Here is a 22,767-nt window from a genome sequence, read left to right on the forward strand (position 1 = left end):
CCAGAAGGCCATTGTGCAACACTTAATATTGCAATATGCCTGAGCACTCAGATTTTCCTGGATCAATTTAAAACTAGTCAAAGACATATTAGGTTAACTAATTACTAAAAAATTAAAATTGAAAACTATAAAGAAGGTGACTGGAACAAAAGTTAAAATGATCAACACACTGTTTAAGAACGCTCAATTAAAAACACATGCTAAAAGCCCTATGTTATGGTACGTCACAGATGCCCTTATGTTCTCCTGGCAACAAAATTCCACCATGCGTACAAATAAAATTTCTAGCTGTAGAATTCACACTGAAATCCTAGGTGCAACTCTTTTTTTTCCAAAATAATCAAATATACTTGCTTCTGGCTTAATGGTTGTTATTGTTTTGCAAATCAAGTCTACTGTCACAAAAAGTCAAGCAAGAAATCCCCTCACCCGACCCTTGGACTGATGTCAATGATCTTTTTTAAATTAATCATATCTTAGCAGAAGGCTACCAAGATGGACCAAGTGTTAACAGAAATGGTGAAAACGTTATAAAATGTGAGAGTGCAACATAGAGGACAAAGCGTTGAAGGGATGATATGAAATGCTGAAAATACTCTTACATAATTTGGCAAAACATGCAAAAAACAAATTAAATGTCCCTCCTATTCAAGGCTCTGTACCTCCAACAAAACTTTCAAAGGACAGCAATTAATACTTGTAAACAAGCTGTAGATTTGACATTCCTAGAAAAAATCACCCTAGAAATACAAGAATGTCCTGAAAAATTCTGTCATAAACTGGATGAGGAAATGTATTTACAGGAATTCTATTTGGTTGCCTGTGCAATTATATTGCTCAAAGAACTAGCCTGTTCTTTGGCACTCTCCACCAAAGAATCCTGTAGCAAAAATGAATTGTCTTAAAACATCAGAAACCAGACATCTATTTAGCTTAAGCAATGTTAAAGGATAAATGAATTTGCAATCTACAGTAATAATTGAATTCTAGAAACAGAACAGAAGTAAGTTACTCATACCTGAGCAGCTATAACTCGTGCAATGGTCTTCTTACTTGGCTCTACAAGCTCTCCAGCAATCAAAAGTTCGTCTAGAATGTAATAGGCCTAACAGAAGTTTCAAAAAAATATAAGGTACATGTCCCAAAATATACATTAGCATTAGATAAACAATATCTGAATGAATTAACAAATGACTATCCTAGTCTGCCCAGCACTTAAAATACTGAAGTAGGGGCAAGTTAAAAACTGCTTAGATGAGTACGCACTTTATGAAAGTTGAAGATGAGATCCAACTCACAAACCTGCAAGCATACATAAGAAAACATGTAGCAACATTATAACTTAAACATCCACACTATCAATGCCAATTGCAAATTAATCTGGTCATATATGGAATCTAGTCCTTGCTAAAGCATTGCAGATCTACAATTAAGGCAAATATCCAGACTGACTCACACTGCCAAAGTAGCGGTCAAGAATCTCAACATAGTGATGAATTATCTCAAGGATCTCTAGCTCGTTGTCCTCCCCATCAATGCACATGCAGAAATACAAGCTGGCATACCTGCAATAAAATAAACAATCAGATTCATCTCCTCCAAATCATCTAAACAAGAGAAACTACAAATCAGAATAATCATGCCATTGGTACATTCAACACCAAAATGCTTTCAATTTGATTAGGTGGATCCCACATGGATGCGAAGTCCCTTGTAGGATCTTTAGCAGAAATTTTATATAAAATCAAATGCTGTTATTGCATACTTGTAATATTTAGAATTATCTGCCTATTAATGGGCACCTGAGAGCTAATCTTCAGAGTCAAGCTCAATCAATCCCTGAATGGACTCCGCCAGAAAAGGGGTGGATTAAGATTAATTTCGATGGTGCATCGAGGGGCAACCCGGGGGTTTCTGGTGTTGGGGTGATTGCTCGAGACGATTGGAGCAACACTTTGGCCATTGGTGCTAAAAGATTTGGTGGATGGATCGAACAACGTTGCTGAGTGTCAAGCAGCGTTAAAAGCTATCCTAATGGCTAGGAAACTAGGAGTGAAGAAACTCCATTTGGAAGGAGACTCTCAGGTTGTGGTGAACGGGATAGCTCAAGGCCGAATGGAGGCGTGGCACTTCGACAAGCAAGTTCAAAGAATGCAACTTCTGTTGGACGGTTTTGAAGATTTTAAGGTGACTCATGTCCTCCGAGAAGCAAACTTGGAAGCTGACAAACTTTCAAATGTGGGAGCGAATGGCTCCTTGGAAAATAAGTATAGTTTGTTCGAGGACTTTAGAAATTTTAGTCCTGTCGATTTTGAATTTGGTTAGATGGCTTATCATAGAAAAGTGAACCCAAGCTCGATTTGAAGTGACCATTTGTAGCCATGGTCCTGTGGGAATTAAAGATCCTCGTGGTGTGTGATCTACGATGTTACTGCAAGTGGCCTTGCGGTGATGGATGATGATGGAGGCGACCGGTGTGAGTGACTGGCGATGATGCTTAGTTTTCTGCGAGGCGTGTGGAGTAATCATGATATGTGATGGTGGTGACTTTTAAAGGCCTTTGTGTTTCGTTTCCTGGCATTTTGTGGTGGCTGCTTGGTGGTAGGCGGTGTGTTCAGGGTTTTTTTTGTGCAGTAGCGAGAAAGGATGGAAGCAAATTTTTCTTTGATGTCGGATGGGCAATTGCCTGCGTTTCGTGGGCTGATCTTGAGGAATAGGCTGACGAACGTCTTCAGAGTGGATGGAGAAGACTTCTGGGGGGCAGTGAGGTTGTTGTTTGGAGAGGAATTCCTGACTCTAGATTGGCGGCCGAGAACAAACCTTGACATTTCGTCGCTTTTTGCTGCTCTGGCCTTGCAGGTGGGAAAGTCGGTGGAGGAAGTGCAACGGGTTACATCTCTGGTGTTGAGACCCAAATGGGCGGGTGGTTTGCAAGAAGTGGTGGCCCGAGCTATCATTGACGGGGGGCTGAAATTGGTGGAAGGCCCGCGGAGGAGGATTGGGGTGGATGTGGGGGCGCTGCAGCCTTTTGTCATCTGGTCGGCTTCCTGGCCGATTGCACTGCAAGTGGAGGACGCAAGGAAAGGTTGGGGCGAGATTGTGGATTTTGTGCGTAAATTGGGGCCAACTGAGCGAGTGAAGATTCGTGGGAAGGTGACCCCCATTCGGTCTGAGGCCCCTCTGGATGCGGATGGGAGGCCTTTGGTTCGACACCAAATTCCAAAGAAACAGGCGAAGGTGGTGGAGCGTGGGTCTCTGTGTGGTAGCAGGCAAGGAACGGTGCCAGGTGGAGGGAGCGTGACGCAGGAGGTAGGACCCAACAGGGGTATCCCCAATTTCTCAAGAGAAGAGGCATTAGGGTGGTTTAGTAGATAGGTTATATGGGTCGTTCGGGGCCTCTTTGGTGGTTTTTGTGTCTGTAAGTGGTTTTTTTTGTGGTTGTTGGTCGTGGTGGGATGGTGTCTTGTCGGGTTCCTTGTTGTAGTAGGGGCGTGACCCCATAGTGTGGCAGAATGTCTATCTGCTCTTCGGATGTAAAACTTTTCTATTTTAAGCAATATATTATATATTGTTATCGATCAAAAAAAAAAAATTAGAATTATCTATTATATATTCTGCTGTGCATCACTACTGTGCCACATGTAACTGTATTCAATCCACTATAAAATTGCTTCCCACTAACACATGAATTATATAGATTATCGAGGCTGAAATAATACAATCTACATAGGAATTCTTTATATTGCTAGTGCCTCATGTTTAGAGTGATTGAAGATTTGAATTTCTGTCTGTCAGGTTTCTGTGTGGCAGTAAGTTATGATATTGACAAATGCATTTCACAGGTATCATTTGATTGGATGATTCATGTCATCTATGAAAGGTTATTTTTGCAGTAACTGATTGTCAATCTTGAACAATATTGTTGAATACTCATTCAAAAAAATTATGTATCACTTAAATATATATTGATAATATGAAGATGTTTAAGGAGACAAAAAGACCTCACCATGCCAGTGGATTTGCAAGATGTTGACCCTATCATCTTGTAGTTTATTTAATATTATATTCCCTTGATAATCAGGTAGAGCTACCACGAGCAGTGCCCTGGTTTTGTGAGGCTTTTGGAATGATCTTCAATATATCTCTGTTGGATGCATGGAAGTCTATTCTAGCATATTGACTTAATCATTACCAACATTGGCAAGAGGTCGATTCATAATCTTTAGATAACCAGTGATCAGACATTGTCTGCCCACGCTATCAGCATAATTCATCTGTAGATTACCTTTTGACTGAAGCTGTTGAGGTTAACTGGCTGACCTTTTTCAAAGACTAGGATCCTCCATAACACAACATTCTAGAGGTCAAAATTGACTTGCATATATGAAAAGTAAAACACATGCACATACATGCAAACTAATGATAAACTTTTTGGAAGATGTTCAAGTTTAAAAAATGGGACTTGCCAATTACATCACCATCCTGTCAATACATCTACAGAGGTAGATGTCAGGACGCTATAAAGTTTGAAATCAATGCTACCTACTTATGGATGTCAAAATGCACACTATGCCATAGAACATTAATTACCTAACAGAGAGCAATGGTAGCTATAGCACATATCTAACTTGCATAGACCTATTTGAGGAGTATGCAATTGTTGGGATAAAGTGTTGTACACCTTGCATGATATTTGTCATGCTTTATTATTTTATTATGTGTGTTGCACCTAGGGGAACCTAGATGGATGTGCATCACGTAGAGATTCCATTCAGAATATTCTTGGGGCCGCTTAATAAGTTGTATTGTAACATTGTAATATTAAATTGTATTTACTCAACATTGGGAAAAGATATTTAATAAAGTGAAAACTTCGTAACCAATATTAAATGAGGGGTCAATGATATTGTGTTCACATGGTTTTGTGGCACATGGTTTTACTTTACAACTTGGTTGTATTTGTGTGAGCTTGAATCTATATAAGCAAGCACGTGTTTAGTGGTTAACGTGGGCTGGTGATTTGGGATTTAACTACTATATTGAGTCCTTTGGAGGATTGCATATGTGAAGCATGGCATGGGATGTGTGGATTCGTGCTTGGACACGTGGAGAATGCATTGGAAGGCTTGATGATTCAGAAGCGTTCATTGTAACTTTGTAAGTACATTGTATTGCTTTATTGCTGAATAATAAATGGAGTATGGATGCTTTTGGAGGTTGGGTTTTTCCCTCATGAGGGTTTTTCTAGGGTATATCTTGTGTTATCTTATGGTTTGACTATTTGATCTTTATAATGATGGTTCTGTAAGCTTGTATGCATGTTTTTTTCTCATGGATTATGTAGGAAATAGATTAAATGTAACTGGGTATTGCTACATTACTTCCTAACAAGTGGTATCAAAGCTTTTATGGTTGATTTGGAGTTATAACTCTAGCTTGAGTGAACAAGGTGCAAAGTTGAAGCCATGGCTATGCATAAAGGATGTGGGACATTACAAGGCATGGAACACATTTGCACGTTGTTTTATTGCAGATTTAAAGGTTTTGGATTTGCTATTATGATGGGCTGTTTGCAAATTTGGGGCTTGGAAAATATCGAGTCAAATGGGTTTTTTTTGGATATGCATTCATATGAGAGTTTTGGGGGGGAGTGTTCAAAACTGACTTCCTAGGAAAAAATGGACCTCACCATTGGATCCAGGCCGACCAAGGATGAATTTTAATATATAATTTGACCTTTTTTCACCAAAGTTGAAAAAAATGCAAAAAAAAATTAGCCATGCAATCATCAATTTTAGTTTGTAAATGTTAATGCAATAGTAGCTTCTACAAGATAAGACTCTCCTAACTCATTCTGTTATTAGCTTAGACTATCGGGTGTGATTATCGAACTGTTATTATTTGCAATGATACTGATTCATTATGTTTACAGATTTGTTATCATTTACACTAGCACCGATTAGTTATCATCGAATGGATCGGTTGATATTGGTAAGAGTCACAACCAAGTGACATCTTGGTCGGACGTGTCTAAAAGACATGTCCGATCAAGGTGCCACTTGATCGTGACAACCTTACTATATATACATCATTCAAAAGAAAGGAGATGACATTGAAATCGATACATGTTCATCCTCCATACTGTTGTGCGAATCGCACACCCATCCCCATCTTGGACAGGCCCCGTCTTGGATAGGGACCCCCCCAGTTCGTGTCTTTCTTACCTGATCCTGAAATTTGGTTAAGTCTGGAATTTCCTGACCCTGAAATTTGGCTAACTCTGAAAACTGAGGAAACCTCCAAAAACTAGAATTTGCAATATAACTCCTGGAGGATATAAGTGATATTTCCTTATATCCTTCTCCTTTCTTATACTTAAATGTTATATTCCATTAAATGATCCTCCGAGGAGAACTGGACAAACTTGCCCAAGTGCCCAAGCTCGCACTTCTTGAGAAAACGTTTAAAATCGCCCAAAATGCCCAATTTCGGACCCTGGGGCTAAAATGTGAAAAAGTTCAAAAGTTACGAAAATGCCCCAGAGATCAGAATTTCACTTAAGTTGTCCAATTTCGGACCCCTGGGCCAAAAAAGTGAAAAAGTTGACAAAACTGGCAGGAGGTCCGAAAAAGTGAAATGTTGCAAAAGTGCCTTCAGGTCCGAATTTCACTTAAAGCACCAATTTCGGACCCTAGGGCCGAAATTCAAAGTTTCTTCTAAATTTGCAAAACGCGTTTATAGGTCCAAAATTCTTCTGAAAATTGCGAAATATGCCTTATGGTCCGAAAATGCCTTTGGGCACCAAAGCGCGAAAACTCCAAAATCGCAAAGGCAGAAAAGTGTGCTAACACTTCGAAATCTTCAAAATTGCGAAGGACGCCTTAAGGATCCGGAGTTTGCTATAAATTGGCGAAAGTCTCCAGTTCGCTAAAGCACCTTTGCTCCAAAATTTGAAATAATGGCAAATCACAAAAGAGGCGTTGAAGCTCCGAAATGTGTAAAACACTCTATGTCCGAAATTCGCCTTAAGCCTCATTTTTGGACCCTGGGGGGAGGTAAATGGAAAGTGTATCGAGTTTATAAAGGCGCATTTAGGTCCAAAGTTCCTTTTAAACTTCGCCAAAAATGTTCTAAGGTCCGAAATCACTTAAAATCCTCATTTTCGGACCCTAGGGGCGGAATGTGAAAACGCGAAATCTTGCAAGGCTCCTCCAGGTCCGAAGTTCGCCTTAGACACCCATTTTCGGACCCCAACCCCAAAATTTTAAAAACCCATCAAACTTGCAAATAGTATGAATGCTCCGAAAATATCTCCAAGGTTGCAAAACGCTGGGAGCTCCGAAATTTGTTTAAAATTTGCAAAATATGCTTCAAAACGCTGAAAGCTCCAAAAGGTTAAAATCGCGAAAAATACCTTGGGCACCAAAACGTTAAAACCTCCAAAAAATCCGAACTTCACTTCAAAGATTCGCAAAAACGTTGAATGGTCTGAAATTCTGGACAAGTTGCAAAAGGCGCCTTAAGTTCCGAATTTGGCATTAAGATCACAAAATTCCAAAACGCCTTATGGTCCGAAGTTTTCTTTTAAAATTCCAAAAAACGCCAGGAGGTCCGAAAATGATAAAGTTGCAAAAAGTTCAAACAATCTGAAATTTCCCAAAAAGGGTGCTTTAGGTCTGAAAATGCTTAAAAGTTTGTACGAAACCCCAAGAGCTCCGAATTTCACCCAAAACATCAATTTCGGACCGTGGGGCCGAAATTTAATATTTGGAAGGTTTGTAAAAAATCCCCATAAGGCCCGAAATTCGCCTTGAGTCCGCCAATTTTGGACCCTGGGGGACTAAATTGGAGAATATGATGAAATTACAAAAGGTTCCCTCCATTCTCCGAAATTCACCAAAAAAGCATGAGAGTTAAGAGTTTTAAAATCTGCAGAAGTTCTCCAAACCTCCAGAATCGCGCCATAAGAAGATTTCAAAACGCCCAACACTCGAAAGGTAAAATCACGCAGAAGTAAAACGCCCAAGGATCAGATTTCACAATTGAAGAGAAAGAGAAGCATTTTCAAGATACATCTCACAAAGAGCTTCTCAAGCCAGACGTCGTAATTAAATTTAATGTTTGTTAAAATTAAATTATTTAATTTTTCAAATTGATTTAATGAAATGAAATTGGTTGATCGCAGGACGTCATCGAAGAACCAGGAGAAAGACTTGAAACGCAAATCAAGGAAGGGTCGCAATTCAAGGCCAGGCGCTGAAGATTGGAAAAGAAAAGATGCAGGAGCGCAAGAGCAACCAAGCATTGGGAACCGTGTCGTTGAACATAAATGAAGTCCACCGGCGAAATTGAAGGCAAAAGGCAAAAAAACACTCAGTCTATGCATTCTCAAGAAAGTGCACAGATGGATTTAAGTCCAGAAATTCAGTTTTAAAGCTGAAATTGCTTTATTATAAACTGCCTATGGGTCCCGTGTAAGATATTTTTGTGGATAACTATTCCCAACCACCAAGAAGACCAGATAGACCTAAATTAAAGCCAAAAGTGGTTGGTAGTTGAGATATTTGTTGGTTGGATAACTGAGAATTTAATGGGCATGGGTCAAAGTTGTCAGCTTCTGGAAGGCAGATCAGGACCCTTGGATGCAGTCCATCCTGGCCTCTGATTCAAAATTGTAATATCTATAAAAGGCAGAGGCCTTTCTTTTGTAAAGGGTTGGAGATTGTTAGATAGTGAGATGGTTAGATAGTTAGATTTTAGAGTTAGAATAGGTTAGATCTTAGCAGTAGCATAGAGATGCTACAGAAATTGTTGTAATAGGCAGTTGAAATCAATATATAAACATTGATTTGGTGTTTATTGTCTTGTTTTCATCCTGTTTGCATGGTTTCTTTCAGCATTTTAGATAGATCTTTTTATTTTGGGTGTGCAGGTATTTGATAGATTCGGGCTCATACCATTGAGGATATGCTGATTGTGTATCCTTTTGTGTGGTTAACCTGAGCCTTCGATTGTGCTTAGTTCAATTGCAAGTGTCTGTCTGAGCTGCGCCAGAATTGGGTGCTTAGCCGTGCGTCTCCAGTCTGAAAATCTTCCAAGACCCTTTGAAGATTGCACCGTTCCTGCAAGGTTGTGAGCTATTCTGGCTAAGCAGGAATTGGTTATGTGGAATCCGTCTACCCGCATACCCGTGTTGTTAGTTTTAGATCTCCTAAACCTTTCCTTTTGCTCTTTATTGCGTAATTCGAGAATCACCGCAGACTAGCTTGTTGCAAATCGTAAGTCCCCTTGTGTTTCCAGCAAAAACACATCAAGCCACTGAGAGATCCCACAGTCAAGACCTGACAAAAGAAACCTTGAGGTTATCCCCTTTGATCAAAGCGTAGAAAATAGCATTAGGGATTCCCTTATTTCAAAAGAGGATAGGATAATCAGTTGGCTATTCTATTTTGCGTTGACCGTATGGAGTTTGCAGCAATGCGATTTCATCCACGTCAACACATACCTACAGCAAAAGAAAGATAACAATATTATTGTCATAGTTATAATATCAAAATTTTAAAATACACCATCCTGCATATAACTTGTTCTTTAAATTGGAAATTGCAATAACATTTACATGGTATCAGCGCCAGGTTGATCGAACTTGAGGCTATTCAATTTCGTGAAACAAATTTAAGAACAAGATTATATACTACATCACATTTCTCCAATGGCCAGCGCTATCAGATTCGAAGACAGACTCAGAGGTGGCGATAACTTTTCAGCCTGGAAATTTAGAATTCAGATGATCTTAAAAGAGAACAAAGTGGATTCATTTGTTCAAACTAAAAATGACCAACCTGAAACTGAACCTGACAAAACAGCATGGATTGAGGGAAATAAAAAGGCAATAAAAATAATAGTTGATGGGGTGAGAAACAACATAATGCCCCATCATAAGAAAACATCAGACAGCCTATAAAATGTTCAAAGCACTTGAAAGCACATTTGAGATATCAAATGCAAGTCGAACTCTAGCATTAAAACGAGAAATAAATCATATCACCATGAACAAGGGGGAGACAATCAACGCCTACTTTATGCGGATATCAATTCTAAGAGATGAATTAGCAACTTTGGATTACGAAATCCAAAGCAGAGAGTTAACACTCATTGCTCTAGATGGGTTGCCTAGTGGATGGAGCACATTCGTCCAAGGCATCAGTGCAAGGTCCAAGTATCCTAAGTTTGAAAGATTAAGGGATGATTGTCTCCAAGAAGAATCAAGATTGAACAAGATGGGAATGAAACATAAGAATATAGATGAAGACCTACAAGTCCTAAACACTAACTCCACCAAGCAAAACAAGAAAAGGCAGTTTAGAAAGAGAAAAGGTCGTCAAGGCAAAAATACTTCAAAGAAGGACTTATCTCACATTCAATGTTACAGATGTGATCAATTCGGACACTATGTTGCAAAGTGCCCAGAAAGAACCAAGAAACATGCTACATTTGCCAAAGTAGAAAAGACTAAAGGGGAAGATGACTCTAGAAAATATGTATTCTACTCGGCACTCACAAGCCAAGCTTCTAACAAGATCAACTCATGGGTGATTGACAATGGTTCATCCAGGCACATCACAGGGTTCAGAGAAGTACTTGACTCCATGACAGAGGAGAGTGATGAGGACGTAACCATCGGAGATGACTCCACACATCCAGTCAGAGGAATAGGAACCTACACCATCAAATTGAAGACAAGCATATCCTTGCGGTTCGAAGGAGTACTATATGTCCCCAGCATCAAAAGGAATCTAGTCTCCATATCGGCACTGGAAGATAACGGATACAGAATGACATTCATGGACAACAGAGTATTGGCTTGGCCAAAGAACTCTTCAATCAAGAAGGCAAAGACCATTGGACAGAGACGGGGCTATTTGTAGAGCTGTGCACGGAACCCAACCTAGCCCTAATCCATGAAGCCACTAATGCAAATGAAGTTTGGCATAGAAGATTAGGCCATCTGAATTTTAGGGCTTTATCTTCAATGGGAAACCTTGTCACAGGTCTACCCAAGTTAAAGCAAGATCATTCAGGGGCATGCAAAGGATGTGCCCTAGGTAAAAATACCAAAGGTACATTCCAAAATAGTACTAGGAAAACTAGTAAAATTCTAGAGTTAGTTCATTCTGATGTATGCGGACCTATGTTTGTATCCTCTCTAGGGGGATTCTTATATTATGTAATATTTGTTGATGACTACTCTAGGAAGACTTGGATCTACTTTCTGAAAAATAAAGAATCAGAAGAGATCCTCTCTAGGTTTAAAGAATTTAAATCACTAACTGAAAACCACTCAGGAAACAAAGTTAAAACCCTAAGAACCGACAATGGGGGAGAATACACATCAGATTCGTTTAAAGAATTTTGTAGAGATAATGGGATTAAGAGGGAGCTCACTATACCTTATAACCCCCAACAAAATGGGGTACCTGAAAGGAAAAATAGGACTATAGTCGAAGCTGCCAAGACCATGATTCTAGATCAAAACCTTAACACAAATCTCTGGGCAGAAGCATCCAGCACCGCAGTATATATACAGAACAAATGCCCTCACTCCCATCTTGAAAACAAAACTCCTGAGGAAGTATTCACTAAAATTAAGCCAGATATCAGCCACCTTAGGATATTTGGATGTCCTGTCTATATCCATGTACCTAAAGAAAAAAAACTAAAACTAGAGCCTTCTGGAAAAAGAGGATTGCTTGAAGGATATAGTGAAACCACCAAAGCCTACAAAATCTATGTACCTGGTAAAAGAAATATTGAACTAAGTAGGGATGTAATCTTTGAGGACCTAGCCTTCAAAAGAGCTCAGAGCTTCATAGAACCTGAAATCCGTACCCCTAACTTGTCCTAGAATTGCAAACCTTGCAAATTCTCAATGCCTTGGGTAATATCAAAGTAGCGCAGCGGAAGGTGAATTACAATTAAGACCCCATGGACATTGCTTGAGGACAAGTAATTTTGGGAAGGGCAGACTGTAATGTCCCCTTTTCAAATTAGGATTTAATGAAAAACAATAATAATAAAATTATAAATATAAAAGAATAAAATTAAATAGAACCATAACTAAAATTTAGTTAAGTTTAATGAATGGTCAAAAGGCATAAGATGAAAAGTTGTGACACCCTCAAAAAGGAGATATAAAAGGGACAAGAGAACTTCATTTGAAAGGGGGATAATTTGGGAATCAGAAGTGTAGATCTGATTTAAATAAGAAGTGCAGATCTGATTGTGAAAGGTTGTGTCCCTTTCAAAGAGTAGACATAATGAAGAGTTGCACTCTTTCAAAGGGTGCTAATGGTGAAATGGTGTGTCTCTTGCCAAAGGGCATCCATAATGAAGAAGTGTGACCTCTCCCTCACATTGAGAGATATAAAGGAAAGGAATCAAAAGCATCTAGTGATGGGACTATTGATCATATCAGAACTGAACTATTATTAAGTTACAGGAATTCGCAGCCTCCTAGTAGGGGACATTACATCCTGATTCTATAGTTGAAGCTTTGACATTGATCTTGGGTGATTCTCTTTGTATTGAGTACATGATCATTTGCTTGATTACTTCATGATGGTGCTACGTTAAATTTGGAGTTTGGCATGGATTGATGGGTTACAGGTGCTCATGGATGCATGGACACTTAGGTGATGCTAGAGTTCTCTTGTGATTAGAGACATGTGTTAAGATAGTTGGTTGTTTTAGCAAATAGACTGCGAGATTTCACCTGGTATTGACTTGAGAGAAGATTGTTCTTAGAGTGAGTCATGATGACTTGGATATCTTGATGAGCATTCTCTTCTCCACTCGACATTTTACTACTTGAGAGGTAATGCCCATTGTTCCTTTCAGGTGCATTATGTTAATGCTTAACTATCATATATATGGATCTTCAGTTATGGATAGATGGTTAGTTTTGGAGGATTCATTTTGAGAGATGGATAGCAAGGTTATCTCCTTGTCCATATGTCATTATTATAATATCTTTATGAGGATATTAGGAGATAGTTTATTGGGCCAATTTCCTTCATTGGGTATGTATTATGAGTTTGATCTTCTTAGTTATGAGAGGCTTGCATCCATGTTGACATTACATGATATCTATGTTTGTTTGATCTAAGAGATTGAACTAGTTTGGGTGTTGTTATGGCTTTTCATTTGGGGTACTTTGGAGGAGATCATACTTAACACAATGTTGCTTCCTTGAGGTGTTGGTAGAAGGACAAGTTATGATTTACAAGTTGTTTCTCTTCATTCTATGGTTTCTTCCATGAGATTCGTGTTCATATGATTTGGGAAGATGGTGACATATTGTCAGAGAGTATGCAACATTTGAGTTGCATGTGTGGATCATTGTGGTTGTTCTTGGTTCATGTTTTGATTTACCTATCACACCTTGATATGTGTATTTACTAGTAGACTTGATATACTTCAAGCTTCATTTCAGAATTGGTAGATGCAGTGGGAGTTCTTGGATATGTATGTTCTTCATTGATAGGTTTACATACAGGGAGCTTGATTGTGGTTTATCGGTTAAAATGATGTTGGCATGAGTTTACTAATGTTCTTTATACCTAGGAGGTATGGATGGTTGGATGCATAGTTTGAGGAGTTGGTGAGTCTTGGCAAAGACTCACGGATCTTGTGAGTCCTAAGGCTCGCCAAGTCAACTCGCCACGGACTTGCGAGCCAAGTCCTGGACAATCTCGGCCAAAACTCATCGAGTCCTAGCATGAGACGCACACAAGTCCTAACGCAAGACTCTCACATCCAGTTAGGACATCCAACAACTTTAAAAATTAGGTTTTTTCGCCCTGGGCCCTCTCTAAGGGTCAGGAGCGATTTTCCTATTTTCATCAAGGTCCTCCATCATTTCAAGTCAAAACTTCTTCATGTGGGTGGAGAAAGTCATTCATTTCGCTTTCATGCTCAAAACTTAGTCTCTTTTCATTGCAAAATGAAGGAAATCAAAATCTCGCCTTGGGCCCTCTCTGAGGGTCAGGAGCGATTTTTCCTTTAGTCTCCAAAATTCATCAATTTTCATGCCTTCAAATCTTCAATTGCATCAAGTGACGTCCAATCTTCCTTCTGAGAGACCCTGCACAAAACAAGTTAGCCAAAATTAGTGAAAAATAAGCTCCAATAAGATTTTCGCTCTGGACCCTCAGCAAGGGTCAGGAGTGACTTTTACAATCTAGGCTAAATTGCTGAATCTTTTAGTTTCAAACCACTTCACAGGGCGAGGTAAGATCATTTTCAAGGCCAGGAACAAGGTTTCAAGCTCAAACAAGGTGGCAAATGAAGTTTATAATGAATTTCGCTCTGGACCCTCAGCAAGGGTCAGAAGCGAGATTCGCTTTGGACCTCCTGAGAGGGTCAAGAGCGAAATTCGCTTTGGACCTCCTGAGAGGGTCAAGAGCGAAATTCGCTTTGGACCTTCAGGAAGGGTCAGGAGCGAAATTTGACCTTTTGAACTCTCCGTCAGGATAATTTTATGGAATATAACATTTAAGTATAAGAGAATTATACTTTAAGTTATATTCCATATATACTTGCAAGATGTTTGAGAGTGGTTTCAGACCTCCAGGAGCTATATTGCAAAATCTAGTTTTTGGAGGATTTTCAGTTTTCAAACTTAGTCAAATTTCAGGATCAGGACATTCCAGACTTAGCCAAATTTCAAGATCAGGACATCACTCCAACAGGACCTGCTATCCAGGTGATCCCCTTGGCGACACTCAAAATGCAAAGGCTAACTAACAAAACCCTAAAAGACCTAGAAAACAAACCCTAGAAAGCAAAAAGCAGGGGTCCCCATTTGCAATGGGGCGATGTGTGAAATGATCACAACATCTAGCGCCACCTTGAATAAATGTTCCTGAACATTTCAGATATAAAGACTCAATCGGCACCTAGAAGCTCCGGAAGATTCAACCTAACTTATCAAGAGACTAGAAAATGCACTCAAAGTGGAAGGAAAATCCTTAACCAGATCTAGACACTTAGTCTTTGATTACGCATGTGTGTGCAAGTGAATTCATTCCTCTCGACAAGACAATTATGACCTTCAGGTTCCCCTGTGATTAGCTACGTAGTTTATCTGAACTTCAAAAGCATCCTGGATAGAGCCCCACTGCCAGTCAGACATCCATAGTCCCGACGAGGTTATCGCCGCAAGCTCACGAACATTGCTCCATTGCCAACCAGGCGTCTATAGCCCCGATGGAGTTACTCGCATATTCCCCTTAGCCAATTTTGATATTTCATTTCATTTCATTTTTCTCTTCATTTTTCTCTTTGATTTTCTCATTTTTTCCTTTTGATATTGCTTTTTCATTCCGTCAATTCCTTTGGCTCGTAAGCAGTGAAGCTTACTAGGGTTTGAGGATTGCGGTGGCACTGAAGTCAGATTTTAGATTTTTCACCAATCACAGCTTTGCCTGAAAACCATAATGACTCGGAGTCTATTAATGTGTGAAGATATAGTAATCAACAGATGTAGGCATCAAGATACAGAAAATGATTCCCTTCCAAGTCAAATACAGGTCTTGATCAGATGATAAAGCTGGGGAGGAACAACCTCGAATTCCGAGCACTTCATGAATAGATATCTAAGAAATGAGTCTAACATAAGATCCAGGATATTGCCAGTGTGTGAGCAACAACACAGACGCCTTTCTCACAAGATGGAGGCTCCTACTCAAGACACCTAAACTAAAGCAAACCGACCAACAAACCGACTCAAAGCAAACTAAACTAAAGCGCACACCAAAAGCAAACTATCTAAAGAAGGCAAACAACTAAACTACTTGAGCCACGCTAGATCATGAGTCAAATGACTCAAGGCAAATCAAGAACAAGGCTCAAAAGACCTCTAACTAAAGACACGAAAAGAAAACCTACTCTAAACCTATATACAAGACTCCTAAACTCGACATGACACAAAGAAGCAAAATATATACATAACTTCACATGATTTCTCAGGTTGTGCAACAGGAGCATGGCAAGCGTGATGGTTCTCAGTCGGGCAAATTCATCCTTAAATACGGAAAAGCAAGCTCTCACCATGCATCTCTCATACTCGGGCAAATTTTCACTCAAAATGATCAACTAAGGCAATTCGTTAGGACCATGATCAATCCAGATGCAAGTTGTTTTCCCAAAATCCCCATAATCAAAATCATAATAACTTTCAAGGCTAGGATTAAGGAAAGAGACAACCTGGCATATTTCAGGCTCATACGGAACTGCATTGTCGGAAGCGAGGTCACCAGCTGCTTCAGGAGGTCGCCATTGATGATGAATCATTCCATGAGCATTTGCAGTATGTTGGTCTTGATTTGGAAGTTCTTCTTGAAACGAGCTCAGCACCCCTTTGAATAACTCAAGATTCTCTGTTTTCACTAAGATATCTTGCATAAACCAGGCATCTTCATGAAATTTTGTTAGCATATCTTCAAAAACCAAGCACTCTCTGATGGATTGAGCCTCAAACATCTCCTCTAGTTGATCAAAGATAATCTCAGGTGGCCTTTCTTCTTCAAGCATAGTCTCAGGAGGTCGGAGCTGATGATGGATCATATCACTCACAGTAACTTGCTTATCTAAAAAAAATTTTGGCAGTGATTCCATTTGTGTTTCCTCTACAAGATCTTTCAATGTTTCCTCAAATAGCATAATGGTGATGAAATCTTTAAGCGCCCCTTTGAATTGTTCTTCATACTAGGGCTCACTTATGATAATTTGTAATTCTTCATTCAATATGTCAACTTGATTGTCTTTCTTAAGAATGCCATTTGAAACATCCTGCAATTCAATCTCAAGGATCCCCTTTTGTAGCATAAACGAGAATTCTTCAAGGAATGAGTCATCTTCTTCTTTAATTGCTTGTTCAAATCCTGGATCTTCCTTTATCACTGCTAGAGTATCTTGAACTGATTCTTCAACTTTTGTTTCATGGTTTTCCTTTTTAGGTGCAAGGCATGGTGAGCTATCCATTGTAATACATTGTTCCTCAGGTGCATTGGTATCGTCAACGTACAACTGATCCTTCTCACATTCAGATGCTGGAGCAATGTTTTGTTCATAGGTTCTCCTGAATTCAACTGCAAGATGTGAACCCCAAGATCTGTTCACAATACATTCTTTCTCGGACAAAGTTGGTATTCCAAACTGGTTTCTGACTTGATTGATAGCCATTTCACATACTGAGCAAGTAAATTCAGAGTGAGGTGAGTTGTGAATTCTAGAGTGAGGTGAGTTGTGAATTCTACACCACAATGGTAGCAATATGTTTTCTAAACGCATTTCACCATCCAAAATGAGCTGACTCTCGATCATCCACATGAAGCTTAGAAGAGGATCCTTGCTTTCTGGGACACTGAAATTGCTCTCATCGGCCTCTAGTCTGGGGACATCCCAAAAGAAGATTTTTCCCTGCGCTGTCGATTCCATTCTTGATAAGTACTTCAAGCAATGCATTTCATCATGCTCCTCTGTCTCGTGAACTCGACACTGCCCTGGTTTTGCAAACTCAGACAATCTGCGTGGATAAAGTTGTGTATCTAATCTCCACCAAAGCTCAGGAAAATCAACTTGTTGCTCATCATGAAAATGTTGTTGCTCCATTGAGAAATCTTTTCCTTTTTTTGATTTTTTGGATTTTCTATTTTTCACTTTTTTTGGATTTTCTGGAATAAGAGAGATCTTGAATATCTCTGATTCAACTTGAACATTCAACTGGTTCCAGCTTGATTCCTTGTTTTCGCAAGTCCAACTAATGACCCAACAATCACCTTCTGTATTTGTATCACTTCCATTGAGTGTTTGAAAAAAAGGCTTTCCACTGATCTTCCTTGGATTTCAAGAGTTCGCGTTTGCTGTCTTTTCTTCTACTTCAATTTTGGTCGAGCATGGAGGAGGGTAAAAAGCTCTTGAGATTACTCCTTGCAAATTAGGATCTCGATTTCATCTACTCATAGCATGATAATGCTCGCCCTCCTTCTAGCACCAATTATGTTGATGTGTATTTTGTACACGACCAAACACAGAATAAAATACCTAAAGGTACCTTATCCTCTCTTGAATAAAGTCTCCAAATGCTGAAGATGACGCGAAAAGGATCAATCGGGATGACTTCAAGGTTCTTTGTTGTAGGATCTCTACGTGTGGATAAGCTCTCTATGGTATGTTGTGATTTGCTGGAATCACATCATACTTACACTCAATGACCTGAACGTCTTTGAATATTGCTGGAACACAGGATTTTACTAACTAATTGGAAGACAAACAAATGGCAAAAGATACAAGGTTCAGGAAGTCTACTCTACTACCTAGAATGCGAGAAGATGGATGAATGACTAGGTGGATTCCTACTGGGCTGGGTCTCACCATCAGGCTAAACAATTCAACACCAACTCAGTGCGATCTTCTAAGGGATGCTTCCAATATGTTTAAATCATACACCATCTGACAATGATCACCATTCAAGAAAATGCATGAAACAATAGACGTGTAACGACTTATGATTAAGCTCATTTCATTCCAGTTGACCACACAAGGCGTCCTTACAATCAGTAAGAGGCTAGTGGTATGGATTAAACGGATTCCACACAGGTGCATTCAACAATTTCCTTCATTCAATCTAATCATCTACCATCTAGAATTGAAGATTCAACAAGAAACCATGCATATTGCAAGAAACGACACACTTCACCATTACTTCAATGAAAATGGAGTTTGTTTACAATCAATGGCAACAATTTCTTGCCTTGTCCTCCTATTCTACTCTAATTGCTATTCTACCAACTGACTACTCACCTTCTAACTACTCTCTATCTACCTTCTATTATTAGCCTTTCACAAATGAAGAGTCGGGGCTTATATAGTGCCCGCAATACAATTTGACGGCTAAGATCAATTTGAGATCAATGGCCAAGATTCAATAATGAAAACCCTAATTAGGGTTTGTTACAACCATTACATAACATTTAATGCTTGACCAATGATAAAATTACATCTTTAGGACACATGTCTTCTCTGGAAAAATCAACCAATGGATAGCTAGGGTAGGTACATCGAAGTTTGTGCCACCTCCCATGAGTTAGGTACATTGAATTTGGACACGCTGAGGTGGACCACACCGACTGGAGGAGTGATGACTAGGATGCCACCTCGTCTGACACTTGTAATTGGCCAATTTTGATGTTGCTGAGAAGCTAGCTTTAATTAACTCTTCTGAAACTATCTGCTTCTTCAACGAACCCTTGCTCTAACTTCTTTTGTCTTTGATGTGCAGGATGATTGATGTACCTCGCCTTGAAATGCTAGATTGGAAGAGGTTAGTCATGATGATGCTTGACCGAAGAAGGTCGTCCTTATCCTTGCTTGATCTTCTTTGATGAGAACCTGTCGACTTGTAGATCCTCTAGACTTTGGAGTCGCCATCTTGATACCTACACAACATTTCAAAATTAGTAATATATCTTGAAGTCTAGAAATTAAACCTAAAAGGAAGATTTAAGATTTTAATTAGGAAACTTCATGATAAATCTTGAGTTATCATTTCCTAATTAACCATGCAATACTTAGATTTTTCCAAAACAAATGTCCAAAAATCAAACCTTAAACAAGGATGTTAAGATGATTTTGCCATACCTCCTCTTGAGTATTAAACTCTAAGAAATGATGTAAAAATAGATGAATTTCGCTAGGCAAAGTGTAGATCATAGCCTCCTCTTGGATGAATCACGCCTCCATTAACCTCCAACACTTAGCAAACTTCGCCTCCAATCTTCTGGATTTCGCTCCTCCAATTCGCACTTCAACTTTGCACTTGAAAAAGGATGAATGAATGATTAAAACTTGAACAAAGCATCTCCTATTATATAGAGCGCTCACCCCTTTGCTTCCTCTAGGCCGACTTGGCAAAAAGGAGGTAAAAAATAAGTAAAATCTCAAAAAAGGGGACCGACTTGGCTAATAAAAACAAAATAAGGCCTTGAGCGCTTTATTAAAAATTAATTTTAAATGCCTCCAAAATAAATTTCGATTTTCTAAGGCTTAAAATCAATTTATTAAATGCCAAAATGCTTTAATTTAATGCTAATTTAATTTTAATTTTCCAAATGCCTCAAAATTAGCAATTCTGGCGATCAAATGCAATTTGGAGAATATTAATTTTCAAAACAAGGCTTGATTAAACTCCATGATGATTTCGCCCTGGACCCTCTCTGAGGGTCAGGAGCGATTTTCTAATTTTAGCCTTGAATACTTCACATCTTGACTTGAAAATCTCCTGGAGGGTCAATTGATATCCAGTTAATGTGTTGCACTTCAAATTTGACATTTTGCGTGAGGAAAAATAGGTGGAAATGTCAATTTCGCCCTGGACCCTTAGCAAGGGTCAAGAGCGATTTTTCATTTTCTACTCAAGATTAGCATTTTTCAACGTCCAAAACCTCTTCAAGACATTTCAACTAGGCCTTCTTACTGACTTGCAAACTTAGCATTATCAAATTATGGAGAAAAGGTGTGATTTTGAGGTTTTTTGCCCTGGACACTCTCTGAGGGTCAGGAGCGATTTTTGCAAATCGGGCTTGATTCTCTATCATTTTTCATTAAAACCTTATTCGCCACTAGGCAATGACCTTGCTTTAGCACTCTACCCAAATTTGCTTCGTTGTTGTTACGAAAAATGAGAATTTTCATCATTTTCGCTCTGGGCCCTCTCTGAGGGTCAGGAGTGATTTTTCATTTTGTGACCAAAATCATCAAGTTTCAAAGGCAAAACAATATTCATCATGCTTTTGGAGGTCTCTTCGCCTTATCCACACAAGATTTTGTCTCAATTCCTCAAACAAAGGAGAGAATCCTGGAAAATCGCTTTGGGCCCTCTCTGAGGGTCAGGAGCGATTTTTGCAAATGCCTTCTAAATCTTCATTCCCAACAATCCCTTTTCACTTCAAGGCAACTTAAACATCATTTCGAGCTCATGTCTAGGCTTGTCTTTTCTCAAACTTGGATGAAAAGATCATATATTAGGTTTTTCGCCCTGGGCCCTCTCTGAGGGTCAGGAGCGATTTTTTGATTTTGGGTTGATTTCCTCTTTTGTTGATCATCCAAATTATATTCAACGGGTAGAACATGCTTTCCCTCATCCCTTCCAATCATAAAAATCATTTTGATCTTGCAAGAATAGTGCACTTTTGAAAATCTCGCTCTAGACCCTCAGCAAGGGTCAGGAGCGATTTTTGCTACCTGGACCAAAATGCCTCACTTTTCATCTCGAAATTTCTTTGCCAAGGAAGATGTCGCCTTGCTTCATGCTATGAATAAGTTCTCATGTCCAAGAAAGGTCAAAAAAATGTGCACATAAAGAAAATTGCTCTGGACCCTCTCTGAGGGTGAGGAGCGATTTTTACCTTTCTTGGGCAAAACTCCTTGAATTCATCATCTTCAATCAAGTCTGGATACTTTATCATGCTCACTTCATCCTCCACCATGCCTTTGACATCTCAAATCGACTAAATAAGGCTAAAAATGACCTTCATAAGATTTTTCGCCCTGGGCCCTCTCTGAGGGTCAGGAGCGATTTCCTATTTTCATCAAGGTCCTCCATCATTTCAAGTCAAAACTTCTTCAGGTGGGTGGAGAAAGTCATTCATTTCCCTTTCATGCTCAAAACTTAGTCTCTTTTCATTGCAAAATGAAGGAAATCAAAATCTCGCCTTGGGCCCTCTCTGAGGGTCAGGAGCGATTTTTCCTTTAGTCTCCAAAATTCATCAATTTTCATGCCTTCAAATCTTCAATTGCATCAAGTGACGTCCAATCTTCCTTCTGAGAGACCCTGCACAAAACAAGTTAGCCAAAATTAGTGAAAAATAAGCTCCAATAAGATTTTCGCTCTGGACCCTCAGCAAGGGTCAGGAGCGACTTTTACAATCTAGGCTAAACTGCTCAATCTTTTAGTTTCAAACCACTTCACAGGGCGAGGTAAGATCATTTTCAAGGCCAAGAACAAGGTTTCAAGCTCAAACAAGGTGGCAAATGAAGTTTATAATGAATTTCGCTCTGGACCCTCAGCAAGGGTCAGAAGCGAGATTCGCTTTGGACCTCCTGAGAGGGTCAAGAGCGAAATTCGCTTTGGACCTTCAGGAAGGGTCAGGAGCGAAATTTGACCTTTTGAACTCTCCGTCAGGATAATTTTATGGAATATAACATTTAAGTATAAGAGACTTATACTTTAAGTTATATTTCATATATACTTGCAGGATGTTTGAGAGTGGTTTCAGACCTCCAGGAGCTATATTGCAAAATCTAGTTTTTGGAGGATTTTCAGTTTTCAGACTTAGTCAAATTTCAGGATCAGGACATTCCAGACTTAGCCAAATTTCAAGATCAGGACATCACTCCAGCAGGACCTGCTATCCAGGTGATCCCCTTGGCGACACTCAAAATGCAAAGGCTAACTAACAAAACCCTAAAAGACCTAGAAAACAAACCCTAGAAAGCAAAAAGCAGGGGTCCCCATTTGCAATGGGGCGATGTGTGAAATGGTCACAACACAAACCAATGCCAATTATATGAACCTTATATCCCGAATGATTCACACTATGTGTGCAATGCAATTGCTGATCTGTATATATTATATTTATCTAAATAAGAAAGTTTATGTTGATCTGACTGTATAGATATATCTAGATTCTCGTTGTTCCTGATCTT

At 39.3% G+C, this 22,767-nt stretch overlaps 1 protein-coding gene across 1 annotated transcript in view; it reads right to left on the bottom strand.

The window, feature by feature from the left end:
- Nucleotides 1-574: 574 nt before the first annotated feature.
- The window catches only part of LOC131061777 (AP-1 complex subunit sigma-2), a 63,201-nt gene continuing 41,008 nt past the window's right edge, over nt 575-22,767 (bottom strand). Inside the window, exons 4-7 of the mRNA XM_057995600.2 lie at nt 1,457-1,565; nt 1,267-1,302; nt 1,019-1,105; nt 575-880 (exon numbers count right to left, since the gene is read on the bottom strand). Of these exons, the coding sequence (XP_057851583.1) occupies nt 809-880; nt 1,019-1,105; nt 1,267-1,302; nt 1,457-1,565 (304 nt within the window). The 3' untranslated portion in view covers nt 575-808. The remainder of the gene's footprint in view (nt 881-1,018; nt 1,106-1,266; nt 1,303-1,456; nt 1,566-22,767) is intronic.

This window comes from Cryptomeria japonica, chromosome 4 (genome assembly GCF_030272615.1).
Source record: "Cryptomeria japonica chromosome 4, Sugi_1.0, whole genome shotgun sequence".
In the NCBI taxonomy this organism is placed as follows: domain Eukaryota; kingdom Viridiplantae; phylum Streptophyta; class Pinopsida; order Cupressales; family Cupressaceae; genus Cryptomeria; species Cryptomeria japonica.